This window comes from Neolamprologus multifasciatus, chromosome 14, assembly GCF_963576455.1.
Source record: "Neolamprologus multifasciatus chromosome 14, fNeoMul1.2, whole genome shotgun sequence".
In the NCBI taxonomy this organism is placed as follows: Eukaryota; Metazoa; Chordata; class Actinopteri; order Cichliformes; family Cichlidae; genus Neolamprologus; species Neolamprologus multifasciatus.
Window position 1 is genome coordinate 39221523 of NC_140452.1, and position 22413 is coordinate 39243935.

Genomic DNA, 22413 nt, shown 5'->3' on the forward strand with positions numbered 1-22413 from the left:
AGTGTAGAAAGTGATGATGAAAACCCACAAAAATCTAATTTTCAACAACAAATGTAAAGACAACAAAGAAGACAGAACTGGATTTTAGGATTGCAATAAAAAAGAGGGGAATCTGAGGATCACCACGAAAAGAATTAGTACTGTGAAGGAAATGTTGAGTTTGCAATAGTAGAAGTACATTGAGATGAAAAGTGTTTGCATGAGGCGTCACTCACCCTGCTTAGCCCCATGTGGTAGTTACTCTTCTCCAGCTCCAAAGACTCCAGTAACTCCTCCACTGCCTGGAAACGAGCAGAACGAACACTCAATAGATAAACAACCCAATCGCTCTGTGTCCGGGCCTTACCTATGTCTGGTCATGTGACCTGGCTCCTAAAAATGATGCAAGTTACGTGCCATAGCAACAAACACCAATCCACTCTGGAATCAGCCAACACAAGCACACACATACCTCGATGTCCCTAAAAGGAAACAGACTACAAGGTTTGAAAAGTGATGCTACACACTACATTTGGTAAACGTGTCATTAAATGTACAGTGGGGGAAATAATTGTTTGATCCCCTGCTGAATTGGAAAGTTTGCTTATAAAGAAATGATCAGTTTCTAACTTTTATGGTGGTTTTTATTTTAGGGGAAAAACACAGAACAGCAACCTAAAGTCCAGACAAAAGGAATTACAGTTAAGTACAAACTGATTGGACCACTTCACATGAACTCGCTAAATCTTTTAGGTTTCTTCGCTGCCACTCAGCAACTTAAAGCCTGCTTCAGCTCCATCCACAGATTTTTTATATAACTGAGGTCTGGACACTGAATAGGGCACTGCATGACCTTAATGTGCTTCTTTGGCAACTCTCTTATTGTCTTTGCAGTATGTGTTTGATCACTGTCAAAAAACGGCTGAGTTGATGCCATAGAGTTCAATTTTGGTTCCACGTTTTTCCCCAAGCGTTCTCTGAATCATCTAGATGTTCACTGTTAAACTGTATATGTACCTTCTTGAGCAGGTGGACCTTGGACCTTGTTGGCGTTGCAAGATTTCAATCCATTACAGCATGGTGTGTTACCAACAAGGTCACTATGTTCCCAGCTGCCTTCAGATCATTAACAAGCTCCAAGCTTTGGACTGATCTACCACCTTTCTCATGATCATCCCCACCCCATGAGATACGATAATCATCCGTCCTCTATCTGGAAAGATGTCCATTTTAGATTTCTTCCATTTACAAATAAAATAGTTGTAGTTCTGTTTTGCTGCATTAAAATAAAACTGCAATAAAAATTAGATACTGTTCTTGTTTTTCTCTGTTTTTTTGGTAAGGCAACAGCGAGGGCTCATCATCAAGTAACTGTTTCCCCCACTGTAAGAGCCTTTGAGCATATTTCTCCTGTTTTGGCTTCCCTTCATTGGCTTCCTGTTAAATCCAGAATTGAATTCAAAATCCTGCTCCTCACATACAAGGTCTTAAATAATCAGGCCCCATCTTATCTTAATGACCTTGTAGTACCATATCACCCTATTAGAGCACTTCGCTCTCGCTCTGCAGGCCTACTTGTTGTTCCTAGAGTATTTAAAAGTAGAATGGGAGGCAGAGCCTTCAGTTTTCAGGCCCCTCTTCTGTGGAACCAGCTTCCAGTTTGGATTCAGGAGACAGACACTATCTCTACTTTTAAGATTAGGCTTAAAACTTTCCTTTTTGCTAAAGCATATAGTTAGGGCTGGACCAGGTGACCCTGGTGGCTGTAGCTCAGGTGGCAGAGCAGATCAGCCACTAACAAGAAGGTTGGTGGTTTGATCCCAGGCTGCTCCAGTCTGCATGCCAAATATCCTTGGGCAAGATACTAACCCCATGTTGCTCTCCGATGCATCCATTGGAGTGTGAATGTGTATGAATGGTAGATACTTAGCGCTAAAGACCTCAGAAAAAAGTGCTTGGGTGAATGAATTAGTTGTATAAAGCGCTTTGAGTGCTCAGAAAGAGTAGAAAAGTGCTATATAAGAACCAGTCCATTTACCATTTACCCTGAATCCTCCCTTAGTTATGCTGCAATAGATGTAGGCTGCCGGGGGATTCCCATGATGCATTGAGTTTTTCCTTTCCAGTCACCTTTCTCACTCACTATGTATTAACAGACCTCTCTGTATTGAATCATATCTGTTATTAACCTCTGTCTCTCTTCCACAGCATGTCTTTATCCTGTCTTCCTTCTCTCACCCCAACCAATCACAGCAGATGGCCCCGCCCCTCCCTGAGCCTGGTTCTGCCGGAGGTTTCTTCCTGTTAAAAGGGAGTTTTTCCTTCCCACTGTCGCCAAAGTGCTTGCTCATAGGGGGTCATATGATTGTTGGGTTTTTCTCTGTATCTATGAAGCGCCTTGAGGCGACTTTTGTTGTGATTTGGCGCTATATAAATAAAATTGAATTGAATTGAATTTGAGGGAATCTATTCTGAGAACTCTTGGAAAAACTACCTTTCTTTCACGCACATATCTGTTTTGTGAAATTCCTGAACAATTGCAAGAGAAGATTAATGTAATTACAGAACTTTTGCAGTAATTAAGGAAGAATTTGAGCATTCCTCTTAAAGAAGGGTTTTAGGTCCTCGGTATTTTTGCGGTTTCTTCACTGAACACCTCAGTAATTCTTCTTTTTAACCATTCTGTTGTTAATTTACTCATCAGACTTAAACTTCAGATCTCAGATCATCATGATTATGTTTTGGAGTTGATGAATTAAAATTTGTTCAAAAACCAAAAATGCTCAAATTTAGTCTCAGAACATTTTCCCCGACGTGAAGTGGAACTACACACAGTGGTCTTTTGGAAACGTAGGCTTTTCAATTGCATACGTTCCCTTTATTGCAACAGTCCTGAATTTGATTTGAAGCGTTGTATAAAAAAGTACAAAAATTTGCAAATTCCTAGTTTATTTAGATTCTGTGTGTAAGCGTGACTTTGAACAATCACATTGCATTTTATAATGCAGGAAAACTTAATTTCAACCTACAAAATTAAGCTGACATAAAAAACAATATTGTTATTAATATTGTAGCTTCAGTTTTCAGCTTTTTTGGAAGCATCCTTTTTTTTGGCTGCCTCTTGTGTTTCACAAGAAGCTGACAGACAGATATATCTATCAGGCAGGTATGAAACTGGGATCTGATTGTAAAAGATGTTTCATACCAGGCATTCTAGACCATGGAACCTCTCAAAGGAGGAAAATATAGTAACAAACTTTAGAGAGAATTAAGCTTCTCAGGGATGATGCATTAAATTTCTCCCCTGCTGTTTGCCTGTTTGGTCTAAAAAGCTCTTGGCAGGCGTACCATATGGACACTGACAACATGGCTACATCATGCTGTCTTAAGAGGAGCAGACAGTACTGGGCTATAGCAGGAGAAAAATGGGGGCTTTTGTTTGGCAGAGACAAACCGTCCGACAGACTCAGCAAACCAAACCCTCTCTCTCTTGCTTTCTCCCTCTGTGAAAAAAAAAAATTGTATTATCGTCCAATTAAATCTGGCTAAAGTAATCTCTATCTCACACCAACACCTTCCATCCATCTTCCTCGCCTCCTTTGTTTTTGACCACTGTACATCTCAAATAAAGAGATATGCGTAGCATTAGTACTCTCTGAGTGGGATATCCTCTCTAAGCTCATCTTCAAGAAACTTTGAGCCTCCTCACTGCCAGTGTAGTATAGAGCAGTATAGAAAGGAGCACGAGATTTTACACATCTGTGTGTCTGATGTCCTTGTTTACGTTTTTTACAAAACAAAACAAAATGTTGATTCTTAGAAAACAGATTCTGCACCTTTTGAGACAAGACATGAGGTACAGAGGATCTTAATGTAGATATGTTTTCTCACAGCATCGTCGCAAGACTAATCACACCTTAGTGCAAAAGTGCTATATACTAGGGAAGACATTAATCATATACCCAGGGATGTTCCTAAACTGTTCTGCCACCTATACAAAAGAAACTGAAAGATAACGAGACAAAAAAGACACAAGGGGATGGATGGGAAGACAGAGAGAAGAAAAACAAAGAACTGTTCCCACCATCAGTAATTATTCAGTACAGTGGCTGAATGCTGCCATCCCCCACAATTATAATTAATTACACACAAGAGCAGGAGAGCCATGACAGCGGTAAGAGAACAGGAAGAATAAATGGATTGTGATCACAGACTCAAGTGTGGAGGGCAAAGAGGGAAACATCGCATGTCCAGACCTCATCCTCTCTACACTGTACCTGATTTTGTGGTGTGAAAAAAAGACAAACGATATCCCCATGAGTAAGTATTTCACTTACAGGCAAAAGACTTACAAGAACATAAATAATCGATCTAAAAGTAACATTTCCTGTTATTTATCCCACATTTACACCACATCACTTTAACAGTGGATTTCAGCTACTTTTAAATAACCTTACATCTCCCACAATCCTGAGCAAATGTTACAAAACAATTTCCCCTTGTGAATGAATTATTCTGATTAAACCAAGGCAAATGGTTACATTGTATCTTAATATACGAACAGCTAAGGATGGTGACAAGAGAGCACTTTTCGTTATATCAGCAGTCACAGTCCAACTACTCACAGCAGAACTGCAAGTATCATGCTAACTCTGCACTCACCCTCTTCTCATCTGTGACAATGTAGTGGCGGCCATACTTCTTGGTTAGATGAGGTGCCAGAACATCAAAGCGCCTTCGAAACTCAGAGAAAACCATGTGGTCAGGATAACCTAGAGGCAGCGAGGCAGAACAGAGACGAGGGCACACAAACTCAGAACACCAAAGTTAAAGTAGCATCTGCAGCTGGTGGAAAGGCTAGCAGTTTATCAACAGCCAACAGACAGACAAAAGTATGAATGTCTATGGGACAGTCTTACATTAGGGTACTTTAACCCCTAACCCCAGATCAAATTAAACTGAAACGCGGTTCTGTCATCAGCATAACAGTGACTGGAAAGAGTGTTGAAATTACATATAACACTGCCAAGTAGTTACCTTGCCTGTGGATGCGCAGAGCATCTAGCAGCTTGGATCCTCGGAGCTGAGCTCTCAGGAGGCTCACATCCAGAGTCATGAGACCTGAGTCAGGGCTCTCTCCATGAGCCATACGGTAATCACCTCCTCCTACTGCCTCTACTTTGGGCAGTAGGCAATGGATGAAGTGAACCTTAGAACGACGCACCATGTCAATCAGAGCATCCTAAAAATAAAGAGATTATATCAGATATCAGGTTCCAGATCTTCAATGCACACCTATGGCAGAGGGAGACTAGGGACATTGGGTCCGAATGGACCATGTTCAGCAGCTCCATTGCCAAAGCCGCTGCACTGAGCTGCAGCCACAAGGTGGTTGGTGCCTGTTGTGTTTTCGTACCTTTTAACCACACTCTCATCCACTTACCACTTGGAGTTTCACTTGGATACACAGACTCTTCTTCTTGACAGCAGCCACACCTGTAGTGAAGGTTTTCCTCATGCTAGTGGCTCGCCGCAGGGCGAGCTGGGAGCTGCCCTCCAGACCGGCGATGGAGCCCGACAACACGGTGGCTCCACTGGCCCGGCCCATGAACAGCGCGCTGATGTTCTTCCTGCAGTGGCAGAAAGATGATAGGGTTTGTACAAATCCACATCACTAACATCCAAGAATTCACAAGACAATATAAAGAAATCAATCTGATAGCGCCATATTATACTGTTTTGAGAGCCATATGTTGACAGGCTCCTTGCTGCACTCTTTGGTTCACTCTGTTGCCTCATGGTGTCAAACACTCACCTTATGACTGCTAAAGGTCTGAAACAGATTTTGAAAAGTTGCTAAGTTAGATATTGTCCCTGCAATTTTTGTCTTTTTAGAGCAAATTAATCAGCTTTAGCTGGACTATACTTAAGTAGAGTGTGTATTCCCTTTTGCAAGACAGTAAGGCAAATGTTCCCAAGACTTTATAGACAAAGAGCCACTGATTTTATAACCTACAGTACAAAATATATTGATGGTATTCATGGTTGAACTGTGAATTGTAGCAGAAAGATCATACTGGAAACATTTGATTAAACTCTGCATGATAGATGTATTCTTCCCCCTGTCAAGCATATTATGTTTTTTTGAGTCGCTGAAACCATAAAATTTACAGACAGACTGAAATGAGTGCATATGAACTAAAAACAAGAGAACACAGAGCCCCCAAAGAGGTGGAAAGGCAGGCCTAACATGACAGAAACTGAGATAAATCCAGGCAATGCAAGAATAAATTGGGCATTTTTTTCACAAGTTCACATGCAGTGTACTGTAATGTACATTTATATGTTCTCTATATCAGACAAATGTAATTCTATTAGTACAGGACATAGTTTTATTTTCTTCTTACGTAACCAGTTAATTCAAATCCACTACTAGCAACTCCATCAGGGCATGTGCAGCTTAAAAAACAACAGCGGTGATGACCAATCACTTCATACACTGTTCTATTAAACTGGATGATGTTCATGTATAGACAGAGGCATCATACTTCTGGGAGTCCTGCAGCAGGGTTGCAGCATTCTGGGCAGCAGGGTTGTGCTTGGCATGGTTCAACCAGCCTTGGGTGTTATACTCCACCCAATTGGTCCCATGGCTGTGGCCCAGCAGGAAGAGGTGGGGCTTCTCTCCTCGCAGAAGTAGATTAGCTCCTGCAACAGAATGGAAATATTCTGCCATGGTGTATCAGTGTTGTCTATTTGTTTCTTCAGAAAGCCTCGACTGATTGCTTTAAGGGACAGCTATGTGTTTGAGTGTTCACCTTTGTTTTCTCCCTGTGCTGAGCCATAGTAGCTGAAGAGTCTCTCCAGCATGGTTTCCTCTGAACCTCCTGGATGTACAGCCTCCTCCTCCATGAGCCACAGAAGGCCTCGAGCTTCATCTGTCCTGGCTAGAGTACGAACCTGTGATGAACAAAGGCAGGCGAAAATGTCTTTTTTATTTGGACAGATCAAGAGAGATGTTTGTGTTTTGCTTTCTTTTTTCAAAAACAAAATAAAGAAAGTACAAACATTTTTTATTTTTGCTCTCAAGATTAAAGGTTGCTTTGGAGCTGTGGAGTTGTCAGCACCATCATCTGATGTCACTATATAAACATGGAGGCCTTCGGCAGCTTGAATTGGACCAATTTCTGTTACTCCTTCAAACCTTAGAGACAGTGAATTTCCACATGGCAAATCTCCACCTACAGTAAGCTGCTGTTGCTCTAGAGAAATTTGTCCTTAAGGTTTGTTCAGCATTTTTCATAAAGACTCAATCAAGTGCATCCTCCCAAACCTTCAAAGCTGAACACTACAGTAACATCAAATATTTATTTACCATTGTTGACTGATTTAAACTAAAGTGCAAGGATTGGCCCTTTCATTTAATTTTCTACTTTTAAGAAGATTTCCTCCCATCTTTTAAAAGTTGTCAGTCACACAAATCAGACTTGAGTGAGCTTTCCAACTGTGCACTGAAAATCCTACAGCTCATATATTTAAGTAAGAAGCAAGCAAATAAAACTAATTCTGTACAAATGCAGAATAAACCTTCCACGAGCATTTCTGAATGCCTGTCACTCTACTTAGAAATCAATGTTCAATTAATGCTAGTAAATTAGCACCCAAAATCTAACAATATAAAAAGAAAACAGTGCAGCACAAAAGCTTGAGTGATTACTTGGATATAGGCTTTCATAACCTTAACAGCTGATTATAAAACTACTCCTCTTGTCAGTACAAAGTTTAAATCCTGCACTGTTTTGTTAAATTGTTGAATTTGTGGACTTAGCAGAGATGAGACTGTGAACCTGTGCAGACAGGTAGCTGACTCTTAAAGGCTTTCCAAATCAAAGAAGAGGCTTATTGTGCTGCTGAAAACAAATTATCTGCTAAAGTGTCATTCGAATCACTTACAGAGATTAAAAAGAAGCGTTTGCTGTAATTTGAACAGAGATCACAAGCTAGATGCAAATGCACCACCTGTATTGTCAAAATTGAGTCACAGTGCGTTTCCATGTCTACTGTTTGTCTGGGTGTCATTAGTCATGCAGCTATAAACTAAAGCTAAAGGTATTGACTCATATTTGTGTAACACGATGCGGTGCTACCTCAAAAAGATCAACAACATTATTTTAATTCCTCTTCAGATAAATTGAAATAATTTGTTGGTCACTACTTGACATCACACACAAACACAGACACACAATTATTATGATTCCATTCAAAAGGACAGTGGCAGTGTGGTGTAGTTCCATTGATGGCCTGGTGGAGCACAAGCTGTGTGGCTCAAGCTCACCGAAAGTCTTCTGTAGTTGCTTAAAATCCTTCAAGCTGGTTATGATTAGGAAAAAAGGTACCAGATTATGCATATATGCATCTTGCTGCATATGAGGGCTGTTAGCCACACAGTGGTGAGAATGCCTTTGCAGACCCATGACCACAGAGCAATGGAAGATGGAACAAAAAAGGCACCAGAGGCAGAGGACCTTGGTGTTTATGTTGGTGTAATATCTGTAGTGGCCCCTTTCAACAGGATACTGCACCTTTCCTCACTGCTCTGATTGTTCAGGATTGGAAACAAGATAAAAGTTTGATCTACAGAGGCCTTGTGACGCTAACACCTTCAGTCTACAGATTCCTTGCCTTGAAAGACCAGGGCAGCTTGACAGAGTGATTTTGACACAAAAGTGTTTGTGGTTGAGCTCTGTATTATCTGAGGATGTGTGTACATAATGTGTACATAATGTGTACATAATGTGTAGGTCCATCATAAAGAGGATCAGTTGCAGAAACTTCTAAAATCTTTAGTGATTGTAGGTCAGAACATTCACTGTCAATCTAGTCCTAAGAGTTCATTTGAATTCAGTTGAACCATTAGAAACTGACCTCAGATTCACACATGCCAGCAAAAAGGAATCCACTCTGTCGTCTTTGCTGCTAAAGCACCACACTCGCTTTGAAGCTGACACCTGTTCCCTTAATGTTCCAGGTACGGGTTGCCTGGGTAACCATCTAATTTATTTACTAGTCATATGTCAAACAACAGGATCCTGCTCTCGCACTGATAACTGCGTCAACCACTTGCCTGGAGAAACGTATCTCCAGTGGTTATTTTGTTATTTTGCCTGTAGTCACAGAATGTCATTTACGCTGTGTGGCCTCTGGTTGCTGTGAACTGCTTCCAATATGGATGCAGCTTAAAGCATGTCAGCTAATATTTGGGGGATATGATTGTCTCTGGGTGTCTTGAAAACTAGAACGATCAACAGTTTGGCATGAAAAACAACGTTGCTGATGGTATCAAATGTCAGTTATTATGGTTGACAGACATTTGCTACTCTTACATAATTACAGGTTTGTTGTTCTACTCTCATGCGATTCCACTTCAAGTATAAATACACACCATTATATAAATCATCTAATACATTCAACACAATCCAACACAAAAGAAAGCTGGAATCTAGCACTTGCATCAACTCCATCAAGACTGCAGGATCATCTACACAGACCAAATGCTGCAGATACTTGTACTGCTAACAACACAGACTTTTAGTATATATGGGAACCAACAAGTGGAGAGAAAAGGAGACTCTTTCAAGCTTCAAAGAGAAAAAACATCACAAATTTGATTCTAATCAATAGTGCTGATCTCAGACAAAATCCTAAAGGAAATGGAAGAAACTGCAAGAAAACATGGAACCAACCATCACAACAAGTTGACAAGCATTTAGGCTAAGCATGCTTTTATGTTACATCTAATTTAAGTCTCAAGAAGAGTAGAGGTGGAGCTTTCTGTCCCAGATCTCAGGTCCTCTGGCTTCAGCACATGTTGATGCCTGCTTTGCTAGACTGGCCATGGACCTAAAACTATTTGATTTGCCAGCAGTGATGAAAAGAGCTATTTGCTGGGTCAGTGGTACTCTGTGGTGCTCATTTGGCTACAGCTTCATTTGCATTAATGTCTCCCTGAATAATGACTGAAATTCAGGCCCAGATAAACTGCCCTTGAATCTGGACCTAAATACCTCAATGCTCCACTGAACATAAACACAACTTTAATCTGTGCTGTTAACACAGCATATTTCTCACAACTGATTCCAGGTGAAAGCAAAGCAGAGTGTAGTGAGGGTTGCTTACCAGAGCTTGGGTTGAGGCTTGATCAATAACTGCTACAGACAGTGAGGTGTTGGACTCTATGTCATCTAAAGCAAGTTCTATGTTTTCCTAGATGCAGGAGGGGACAGAAACTCAGGTTAGTAACCTACAAGACATATACCAACAGAAGATGAGCTCATAAAAAATAAAAAACAGAAAATCAAGTGTAGCTGTTCATCTCAATCTTGAAATCAGCAGTTACTAAAGCTATAGATTGGGTTGAGTACATAAAATGTTTTGGAAACATTTCTTAAACTGGACATTTGATTGTTGGGGGTTTTCTCTGCATTATTGTAGGGTCTTTGGTCTGTGCAAGCTTACCTGGAGGAAACCCACACAAGCACAGGGCGAGGGTGTAAACTACACACCCAGTCACATGCTTTGACTGACACCACCAATTTCTCAACATTTGAGTTTTTATGTATTTATTCAAGTTTTGAAGCTCAATTACTCGTAGAAACCCCAGATCTAGATGTGAACCACTTGCATCTGAACTACAGAAGAAGTAGAAATTTTCTAAACCCCAAGTATCCTGTGGATTATCTGGAGTACTGAGGTTAAATTCTTTACTGCTGTGAAGCACCAATGAACTGATCTCCAGTGCATCTAAAATCCTAAAAATTTAAATTAGTTGAGAATACGGATGCACCGATACCGATACTGGTATCGGGTATCGGCCTCGATACCACATTTTCTAAAGTACTCGTTAAAAGTCCCCCGATACCGGGGACCGTGGTATCGGTAACATTCCGCCTTAGCCTACTCCCGCCTCGAGGACATTCAGGGACAGCTCAACCAGCCAATAAAGAGACTGCAGCAGGACGTACAGATGCGCTGGAACAGCACGTATTACATGCTCCAGTCCCTCATTGAGCAAAAGCGAGTGCTGGGCGTGTCCGAGCACGAACTCCCTGACTATCTCACCGCTCACCAATGGGCTCTTATGGAGACGACTGTTGCCATCCTCGCCCCCTTTGAGGAACTAACTAAAAAAGTGAGCAGCTACGACGCACTAGCCTCTGATGTCATCCCAGCTGTGACTGTGCTAGTGAGACTTCAAACAGAGAAACAGACGAACAAATTTAAAATTAAATTTTGTTTTTTTATAATTATTTATTCTGTAATATGTTGCATACAACATGCTTTTCATTTTAAATAAATGTTCTTAATTCCAAACGAGTCCCTTGTTGTTGTTTTTTTGTTAAATTATAGGACTAAAGCTGTTACCTGTAAGTTTAAATCCTGTTTTTATTAAGTACTTGGTATTGGTATCGGCGAGTACTGAAATGCAAGTACTTGTACTCATACTCGTTTCCAAAAAAGTGGTATCGGTGCATCCCTAGTTGAGAATTATCAGCACAGGCAGACGCCAGAAAAAATATACATCTGTGTTTGACTACATGTAATTATTATTAAGTCGTCCTTAAAATCAGTGCATGAAATATGTATATGTTCTGTCCCTGCCAAGTGTTAAGCTCTGTTTTTCCAGCTGCACCTCCTTGTATCTCTCCAATTCCTTGACAAAGGTCCGTTCATGAAACAGAGTCTGTAGCCTCTCCTGGGTGTAGTTGTGGCAGAGTTCTTCAAAAGTGGCTCCCCTCTGCTGATGAGCCAGCCGAGGGTTCTGGAAACCCGGAGTGTCAACGATCAGCAGAGAACACAGAGAGTGCTGACTAGACTTCAGGGCCCTGAGGGACACAGATACATCAGCAGGCTTTAGTGAGGAAGCTTTGACTAATCAAGCAGTCTGCAGCTTCTCAGTGTCAAAATTATATTTATATACCAATTCATTCTTACAATATTTGAAGGTGAATGTTTTAAATATTTTACAAAAAAAAATCTAAAGTGCAGCGCTTATCTGGCAAGATGAATTCATGAATGATCTAGCTATTTTATATAATTCCAAATTGAATATGAATACTGTAGTAATAGAATTTGAGGTAAATGCTGACAGCTAACCTGTTAATAAGGGAGATGACAAGTGTGAAAAGCTCAGAGTAAAGTCCTGATGCCATGGCCTCCAAACACTCCAGAGCTGTGACTTTAGGGCCTGAGAACGATGAGATGCACATTTTATGTTTTTTTTCATGAGACTTTTTAAACAGCAGCTGAAAACAAGCAAAATGTGGTTTGTATCTAAGAAAAAATGATCATATCAACAATGGGAACCCTTTTAGCAATAATTCAACATAAATGGAAATTCCAACGTTTGCAGTATTTTTACCTAAGCCATCACCATGGTTAGCCTCATCTGGTGGTCCTCTGAATGAGGTAGAATGCTGCAGTCCTTTGGCCTGATGCTTAAAAATAGATGAAGATAGCTCCTCCAAGGTGCAGCCCAACAGGTAGGCCGCTTTCTGAGCCCATTCATGGCGAGCAAACTGCCGACGTCCCACTACAAGTAAAGCATGAATGAGTTCAAATTCTAAAACAAAGAGCTAGAAGAAGAAAGGCAACGAAGATAACATGTACAGTAAAAATGAAGAGCAAGTGTAAGTATACAATTACTGTAGATCAAAACTACTATTTCTACCTTCTGTTGCAAATTTAGGCAAGATTTCATTTCTGTGACACTCCATTATCCAAATCCAGTACAACTATCAGCTCTGCTGAGGTTCAGTATAGCTGACAACACCTCAGACTGTTAAAATACAAATTCAATTTCAACGATGGTCCTGGCCTTCTACCTGGTAAACACTTCGCTTGGCACCTCTATTTAACCCAAAGAGATGTTCTCTGCCTTTGACAGGAGTTGTCCCAGATGTGAATAAACATTGCTGAAAAGTGCAAAAACTGTCAGTTGAAATGAAACGACGACTGAGCTTGAGATTCTGCAGTAATGGAACATTTAGCGCTTCTGTAACGCAGTAACGCCGTCATATCAGCATCTATGATTTAGAGGAGTTCCCTAAAATGAAATGAATGTTGACTTGATTCTTATACTTGAGTGGGATATCTCTTATATCAAGATTTAACTGCATAATGATAATTCATGTCCTGAAAGTGGCAGAGGGAATGAAAAATTTTCCAGACCCGAACTACTGCCATCAACAAAGCCAACTTTTGTGATGGACTCACTAGAAGGACTAAAAAGTCTCTATTCTCTTAATGAAAGATGTCATGAGGTGTACAGTACAGTCTACTGATTTACTGTATAATATCACTTTACCCCATCCAAAACACGACAGCAGACTCCTGAAGAATGTATTATTATAATACCACAACTATACTGTATTATATGCTGTCAGCAGCATAGACAAAGAGAGAAAGGCAGCATTTCTTTGTGCAATGTTTAATGCCGAATAAATGCTGAACATTGGTGGCTCTAAAAGTCAACTGGTGAATATCTTGCAGTTGACGTAATGTAAATTATTTTTACTAAAATACTTAAAGTCAGTACAGAATAGTTTCATGTTGACACTTTGCAGCACATACACTGACAGTAAAAATGAGAGCCACTTAGATATTTCAATAAATGAAATCAATGTTTTAAAAATCTTTAAAATCTTTAAGTAGGATCCAGCTATGATCCCACCTTAAACACCAAGAGGCCTCTGTTGTGTGGGTTTTAGCACATCATGTTTGTGTGCTGTTCCCACGACTCCAAACATAAATATGGAAATCTCTACTGTGAGAACTGAAAAGCTGTGTGAGGCTGGTGTGTTCTTAGATATGTGATGGAGATGACAGCTAATCATGTTTAATCCTAACTCTCAATCTGTTTTTGCACAATTATCTGCAAGAGGAGAGCACCTCCACTTCAAAGCCAGTGTGTTAGAATAAACCAAAGAATCATGACAACACCAGGCACATACAGCCAATCAAAGCGACACAGAACCAGAGAACCCAGCAGGGTCCCTTCCAGGTTAATCTGGGAAATACAAGGTCTGTGGTAGAGAGCTAAAACACAAACAAGAGATTTGAAAATGTACACGTTTTACTTTGTTTCTTTCAGAATTGTAGTAGTGTGACAGAAGTCGAATGAGGTGACAGGGGAGGTATCAGAGAGGACGGTTTAAAGAAACAGTGAAGTTCTGATTTTCACCTTAGAGAAAAGGAAAAGGCGATGCAAGGAGAGCCGTAATGAAGAAAACACAAAAAACACAAGAGAGAAAGAGGAGGAGCAGAAACAATAAAAATGCTAATGGATTAAGGGCTGAAGAGAATGATAAAGGCATACAGACAGAAAACAAACAGGAGAGGCTCTGACATGAGGTTTTTTAGGTTAAAACATGGGCCAACAAGTTGTGTGTTGTTTTTTTCCCATTACCTTCATCTCCATCTGTGTTTGATATGGCGCAGCATGCAAACATGCAAGTAAAAAGAGGGGGGGGGGGGGGGGGGGGGGGTGTTAGAGATAATAGTTTAAGGATTCATCACATCATCACAGACACAGGAAAACATGAACATTAGCATTCAACAACACATCATTATGCTTTGGAAGTCTGAGAAGTCTATAAGTCTAGTTAGGGGCAAACTCTATGTCAGAGTTTGTCTTTGCACAAGCAGTGCAGAAATGGCTGCGATACGCCCCAGATCGTTTGGGTGGTGCAGGACGCATCCCCATCCCGGAGTAAAAAATTAAAAACTTCTGTGAAACATATAAATGTAAATAGGAAATTGTGTTTTTAATAAAGTATTTAGCAAACAAAACATGCCTATTGACCTTTTTTGTTTATTTTTTTTCTCTGTTACATCACATGCAATGCTTTCTTATTTTAGGATATTAATACATTTTGAGACTTTTTTTATAAAACACAATTATGTGTTTAGGTGGTTTAAGTATTGATGGAAACATGCAGTAGTTTAGTATTGGTTAAAATACCTATAAAGAAAGGTAGATTTCCAGTCATGATTTAACTGTTGTTTTAATGAAAAGCAACTGTGCGAAAGAGGTGGAAAATCAACACCATAGCTCAACAGTGTTTCAATATCAGAATCTGACATTGTTTCAATGTCAACAGTATTAGAAAATATAACGTTGAATCAATGTCAGGTTTCAACATTGATTCAACATCAAAACCTGACGTTGTTTCAATGTTAAAAAAGGGTGCAAGAGTGACGTTAGATCAACGTCACACTTCAACGTTGATTCAATGATGTCGCCTGATATTGACTCAACATTGTTTCAATGTTTCCTTGCTATCTGGGACATGTGACTGATATCACCCCAAAGCCCTGTTTTACACCAGTGGAGAGTAAATGATACTCAGGACTAAAAGAAAATGGTCCAAGCATAAAGAATGTCCTTCAAGTAAAGTCACTGTCAGTGCAGACTGTTGACGTTAAAAATTATTCAAGTCACAAAAGACTTTCTATACTACGACTGATGTCACTTTGAAGTAAGTGTGCATTTCAGCAAAAACATGTAAAAAGATGACTTTTACTGTCCCCAGTTTTATGTTGGAGCATCCATCGCCACCTGACATTGAACCCATACGACCCAAAAAACTGAAGGAAACACTTCATACAGCCACCACATTGAGATTGCTGCAATGAGGAGAAAAATCAATAAATACATGCAAGTGTAATCACTTCCAGTTATGGAGACACAATTTTGCAAATGAATTAAAGTTGGCACTTAAATTGGTAGTGATTGTAAAGTAGTCACATCCAAATATGAAATAAATGTATTCTGTTGCGCTCCATCTTATTTTCTGTGCAGGTATACCTTCTTTTTCAGACTGCACAGTTTTAAAGTTAAGGGACCTTCTACTTATATACAGTAAAACCTCAAATATATGACTAGTGATTAAACTAAAACTCAATTTCAAAAACTGTTTGGATGTCATACATAAAAACAGAACACAATGTAGGATTTGATCAACATACCTAAACTTCTAAAAGCTCTAGGGGAATTAACTGTGGACTGCTGAAACATTTTGGAAAAAAACACATTAAACGGCATCTAATGAAAAAAATCTGCATTCCCTCTGTAGTCAGCATGCCTCTGACTGAGAGCAGTACATTCATATGTCAAACATGACACCTAGTGGCTGGTGGTAGAAAGTAAATTTGACTTAAAAAAAATTTTTTTCCAACTTCTGCAAGAAGAATTCACATTTGATGGCTTACAGTTGATTGTAATTTGAACAGAGACATGCTGGCATTAAGTAATCAGGTCAGGGAAATGAATGCAGTGCAGAGAAGCTGGGAAAATCAATAAATCAGTTGTTGGGAAACTTGCATATAAGTATAAAACCAAAATGCAGGATATGCACATTCTTATTTCAAGTTGTCCTTACAATCTAAAACAACTAAAATTACATACTTAGGAGGATCATGTTAAAGGGACAAGTCAAATATGGCATATAGATTTTAGACTGCCCATTTGGTACAAATTCATTTTAGACTTTTTGCCAGTTTGTTGTTAACATATTGTCATCCATGGCCTCTTTTTTCCATATACCTTTTCCCTATTAAGCAGGATGACATTACAAGTTTCAGGTCTTTATTTGGAGTGGATCAGTGCTCACTCTAGTGGCAGCAGGGTAAGTGGGATATTTCAACCAAATTTCTCCCAAGCAATACTTTCCAGTTCACTTTACACAAGTTCTGGGTCTACCATGCTGTCTCCTACCAGTTCGGTGTGCCCAACAAACCTTCAAAGGTTGGTGCAGTATTTAACACTTTATGTATTTACACACTTTTTTATTTACACACAAACAAACACAGACGTTTCTACAGACCATTAACTTCTTTTGAAAAGTCGACTGTTTACTCTTACTGTAAATTTTATTCTTTATTCTGACTGAGAATAAAGTTTTTGTGTATATAGGAAGATCAGTACAGACTGGCTTTTTTTTTCATTAAGGGTTTCGACAAAACCTAAAACCTCAGTCAGAGATGGCTATCACATCTATTAACCTCTTCTGCATCTGCTTCTGCTCACATAATAGGGGGCATTTAATGCATCATGTCATTCTTTTTCTTCAGAAATAATCCTTATGAATGGCAGCTACCAGGACAGGCTGCAGCAAATCATAAATGTTGTAATCTACCTCAAAGAACAGTAAAAAGATGTTTTTACATTTTCCAATTTATTGTTTTATCGCTGACTTTTGTCACAGATCTTTGTTAAATTTGTCTCACAGGAGATGATGACGCCTCTCATATGCACGTGCCAGAACATTAATAAAGGGTTTAATTAAATAAATCTTATAAATGGCTACAGTTGTCTTACTTCACAGGAATAAATATGAAAGAATTCGGGCATCAACGCAACCTCAGACGCCGTCTCTGTTCAGGGGTGGCTGTAGCTCAGGTGGTAGAGCAGGTCATCTACTGATCGGAAGGTTGGTGGTTCGATCCCTGGCTTCCCCAGTCTGCATGCCAAGTATCCTTGGGCAAGATACTAACCCCAAATTGCTCTCCGATGCATCCATCGGAGTATGAATGTGTGTGAATGTTACTTAGAAAGCACTTACAGAAATGTGCTTGTGCGAATGGGTGTGAATGGGTGAATGTACAAGTTGTGTACAGCGCTTTGAGTGCTCAGAAAGAGTAGAAAAGCGCTATATAAGAACCAGTCCATTTACCATTTATAATTGTTTTGGGTTACAAAACAGAAATGTGGGTGTTTTGTTATGATTCCACTGAACATGCGTTATCATATATATGACAACATACATATATACACATATATATACAAAGAGAAACCGTCACCTATAGCTTACATCAGCACCATGGACATAGCCAGTGTTGGGAAGGTTACTTTTAAAGTGTATTCCACTACAGAATACAGAATACATGCCCCAAAATGTATTCTGTAACGTATTCCGTTACGTTACTCAATGAGAGTAACGTATTCTGAATACTTTGGATCACTTATATTATTACTATATATTATCAAGCTTTTTACAACTACATGAATGTACTATTGCTGTGTGATTTATTACTATTAAAGGTTACTCATCATACCAACTAGATTTTTAAATCTTAATATAAAATGAGTAACAGTAGGTGGACATTAGGTAAGGCTGCACTTTTTGCAGCGATCTCATATAGAAAACTATTCTGTGCGTATATAAAACAGGTCTGCGGCTCCGAACCGTAGTAAAGGGACCTCTGGCTAATACGTCGGGTTCGTGTCGGGCTCGTAGCTGAAAACTAGCTTTACTTTGTTGCCTGGGTCAACTTTGATAGCAGAGACAGAGAGAGGCGTTGAAAGGCTGCTTCAACTGAACTTATTGTTTTTGGAGGAAAACAGGAACACGGTGTACAGTCGAGTCTTAATAGCTTACTTACAACTGGGCTACACTGCCCATGAGGCTACATTCTTTAGGGCTATGCCTGTAGCATTCTGCCTATTGCCTTCATATTAAATAATTTTTTGAACAATAATTTTTTAAAATATTTCGTCACGTCATATTGTGGGCCGCAAGTAGAGGTGACATGGCCTTGAGACCCAGGCATTAGAGCCTCTTAATGCGTGTTTTGTTTGGGTTTCCACCAGCGTGGAATTACCAAAAATAGAGAGGGGACAGCCTAACATATGAAACAGGAAAAGACCGCTGTGTAATCCATTTATTTCAACAAAGTAACTGTATTCTGAATACCACCTTTTTAAATGGTAATTGTAACAGAATACATATTTTGTATTTTAAATACTACGTAATACATGTACACACAGTACATGTATTCCATTACTCCCCAACACTGCCAGTGGCTCTACTACAATCTTTCTCCAGATGTCTAAGCTCCTAACTTTAAGTCTAAGATACAGCCGAGCGTCCCTACAGAGGAAATTCCTTTTAGCTGCTTGGATTCACGACCTTATTTTACTGGTCATTACCCAGAACTTATGAGGGTGGTCAGATCGTCAGATGTTGGGAGGGTCTCTGCCGGGCAGTTCTTGGGCGCCTGGAGCCCATTTTCTCCTACCCTCATTTTCAAGTTCATTTTGTGACAAAGACACTTAAACACTTACACTCACACTAGACACTCTCTCTCACACTCACACACCGCACAACCCCCACAAGAAGAATATATCTGTGCATTTTTTTTATTTTTTGGGTTCCTGTTGCTGTGTGGTTGTTTTTCTGACAGGTGTGGCAGTTGGTGATACACTGTAGATTTCTATTTGTACGCTATCGTTTTATTACATCTTCCCCTATTCCCCTATAATCACACCATCTCCCTAGTCAAGAGCTGATGTACTTAAAATCAACGAGGAAGGGCGTTCCTACCTTTAGTCGCCCCCGCTGCCCCCAAGTGGTAAATGGCACCGAGGATAAGCCAGAGGGCTTTCTGCTCTTCACTGGAGATGCCCAGCACCTTCATGGCTGCCTGCAGCTTGGTGAACTGCTGCAAGGATCGCTGCTTGTCTTCAGGCTGAAGCAGATCAAATCAAACTTTACTGAACCCTGCAGGGAGTCTGGAATTTTGCAATAAACAGCTGCTTTCATCCAGACATTTTATTAACATCTACCATCTACTGTGATTACCTTAGTCTGTGGCAGGATCCCAAAAGCACTGTTCTCAGCCAGGTGGTTAAAGTGCAGCTCCGTCCTGGAGGAGAGGAAAGACACCAGAAACATGAGCTCCTCAGTGCCAGACAAATGTTTAAGCTTGATGTCAGTTGTTGTATTTTTGTTACATCAGAAGAATATCCATATTATGTGACAATGATTTTCTTTTAAGACAGCTTTCTAATTTAATTGCTGACTTAGCAAAGATATTTAGTGTAAAACCCCAATTCTAAAAAAGTTGATAAGATGTGTTAAATGTAATTAAAAACAGAACGCAATGACGCAAATCACAGGATCAATGTTCACTACAGTTCCTTCTAAGTTCTACTTTTGATAGATACTGACGACTGTCAACCAGAACACCTCACAAGAACTGCAGTCGTCTAGTGACAACAATTTACTCAAATCCTTAAGCTTGCTCATTTTTAGACTTCGAGCACAGAATGTCCACTTGCTACCTAAAAAAGTAACGAAATCTGCGTCTGGTCGGTTTTTTTCTTTGTTGTAACAATGCATCTTAGCTATAAATATTACACCACTGGAAAGTCTGTTTATTTCCCCTTAAGCATTGCCACATTTTTAAGAAAAATGCATTTGTGGATCGAGTATTTGGGTTACCCCCATGAAAAACCTGCCAAATCTTCTCTACCAATGCTGCTGCCTGATTGGCACCTGATTACCATAAAATGTTAAATTGCTAATATGTTTTGTTTCTTCAGACACTGTATCTAGGTTTTGGTCCCACTGGGAGGCCCTAACACACTGCAAAGCATTAGAAAGTTTAATCAACAGCATGCATTGTTTGTGTTTTGACTAAAAACTTCAAGGAAATACATCACATCCTCTTGTATTTTGGTTATTGTGGGTGGACCACAAGGGATTTTCTGGGTTTTAAGTGGGCCACAGGATTCTTGACTTTGGGAATGGGTGGCCTATAGAATTAAGAGCCTGTATATTCATGCTGTGAGGTATATACAGGTTTTAAAGTAACATATGCTCCCATGATACAATGACTAAAAAAATCAGTGATACTGATTGTTGGCAATTGCGCTGCCATACAGCAGTGAAACAGTGAATATTATGCCACTGTCCAGAAATTTCCAGACATGCCTATCCATAGCAAACAGAGAATAGCTGACGAAAACTTGTCAAGAAAACAAACATCAAGAAATAATATGACAAACACTGTGAAAAACCTATTGTAACTCTACAAAAAAATGGTTTTTTTTATTTTTAAAAAACAAAAGAAAATCTCTACGTTACTAAACAGTACAAAAAAGGGCTGAACGAGTCACCTGAGACTGCTGTCGGCTCCAACCATCATGTAGTAAAAAACGTTGAAGGTGGATTCCCCCTCAGGTCGTCTGCTCACCCTCAGTTTCTCCAACAACATTGTCTAAGAAGTAAAGAGAGTTTTGTAAAAAGGGTACAGTACAGCTAATCAGCTGTGTGCGCGCGCTTGTGTTTGTTACCTGGATGGAGGCAGAGGCCACCTGCCCAGCTTGGTCAAAGTCCAAGGAAACAACATGAGAGAAGTGGCTGGCATTTGTGTTTGTGGTGGTAGAGCTGTTCCCAAAGGCCTCCAGTATGGTGTAGACTGCCTGCCACTTCTCAGCTGTGTCGCCAAAACGATAAGATGTCCCATCATTTGATGATTCATTGCAAACTAGCAATCAATGTTTCACAAAGAACCCATAATTCTGTTCTACCTGTTAATAATTCTCATTGTCCAAATCTTATTATACTTTTATAAACAAAGACCTGATGAAAATTGTAGGACTGGCTACACTGACACTGACAATACTGACATTTCAGTGTATAACTGTTATACATGTTATATGTGTCCTCAAACCAGGCCCTGACTCAAACCGCAGCCTGTCTGTCTTACATATCCTTGTTGGTGTAAAAAACCTCTGCCTCACACTGTCAGTTTCTACTTTTTCATTTTTGATTTATGTTAGACAGTAACAGGATTTGAGCCTACTTGTGTTTAGTTAATTATTTCTATTTAGTTGTATTTAGTAATTGAAGAAAAACCACTTAAAAATTATCTGATTTTATCATCTGTAATACTTAATTTCAAAAGTTGTAGAGAATAAGGTTTATGCAAAACAAAAGACTGAAACCAGCACAGCTGTGATGTTCTGGCTTGGACAGTATGGCAGCAATTCCGTGTCAAACATCACAACACGGGCTGAACGACACGTCTGATCTAGTGAAGTGTAAGCTATCCTGTGCTCAAATTCAAACCTGAGCATTCAGTTAAACTGAAAAAAGAGAACTTATCAGATGATGATTTTGTTTATTAATTATTATGAATTATTATTTAATTCTTTCTAACTAGGTTGAGAATCCTGAGAAACCATGTAAAATTCCAATATAAGACATTTGAGGTTTGTAGTCCCTGTCTTTTGTGGACAAACTCACCAGAGAAGATTTTTCCTGTGCTGCCAGCAATGCAGACCAGGTACTGGACAAGATGCTGACAGTTGGTGGTTTTGCCACTACCAGACCTGCCCAGCAGCACAATGGACTGATCCTGTCGGGTGGTGAGCAGGTTGCGGTAGGCCGATTGGGCCACAGAGTAAATATGAGGAGCTGAATCCTCACGCCGGCAGCCTTTAAACATGTTCATCACCTTATGAGCAGGAACAGAACATGAGCTTAAAACATGTGCAAACACAAAAATAAAGAGACTAATGAAGAGTTAGCTGTAGCATAAAGCATTTCCAAACCCTCGAAGTGATCATTACACTGCCAAACTAAACTA

The 22413-nt window shown here is 39.7% G+C and overlaps 1 protein-coding gene across 7 annotated transcripts in view; it reads right to left on the reverse strand.

Moving 5' to 3' along the window:
• The window catches only part of myo18ab (myosin XVIIIA b), a 127161-nt gene that overhangs the window by 58311 nt on the left and 46437 nt on the right, over positions 1 to 22413 (reverse strand). For 6 of the 7 annotated variants that reach the window (XM_085130740.1, XM_085130738.1, XM_085130736.1 and 3 more), the window contains 16 exons: positions 22071 to 22281; positions 21116 to 21258; positions 20939 to 21039; positions 19620 to 19683; positions 19362 to 19506; positions 14444 to 14455; positions 12398 to 12568; positions 12133 to 12223; positions 11669 to 11861; positions 10156 to 10242; positions 6798 to 6939; positions 6528 to 6687; positions 5423 to 5609; positions 5017 to 5221; positions 4642 to 4751; positions 216 to 281 (listed from right to left, as the gene is read on the reverse strand). In XM_085130740.1, coding sequence (XP_084986866.1) covers positions 216 to 281; positions 4642 to 4751; positions 5017 to 5221; positions 5423 to 5609; positions 6528 to 6687; positions 6798 to 6939; positions 10156 to 10242; positions 11669 to 11861; positions 12133 to 12223; positions 12398 to 12568; positions 14444 to 14455; positions 19362 to 19506; positions 19620 to 19683; positions 20939 to 21039; positions 21116 to 21258; positions 22071 to 22281 — 2088 coding nt within the window. The remainder of the gene's footprint in view (positions 1 to 215; positions 282 to 4641; positions 4752 to 5016; positions 5222 to 5422; positions 5610 to 6527; positions 6688 to 6797; positions 6940 to 10155; positions 10243 to 11668; positions 11862 to 12132; positions 12224 to 12397; positions 12569 to 14443; positions 14456 to 19361; positions 19507 to 19619; positions 19684 to 20938; positions 21040 to 21115; positions 21259 to 22070; positions 22282 to 22413) is intronic. The other variant, XM_085130733.1, reaches the window with a different exon arrangement.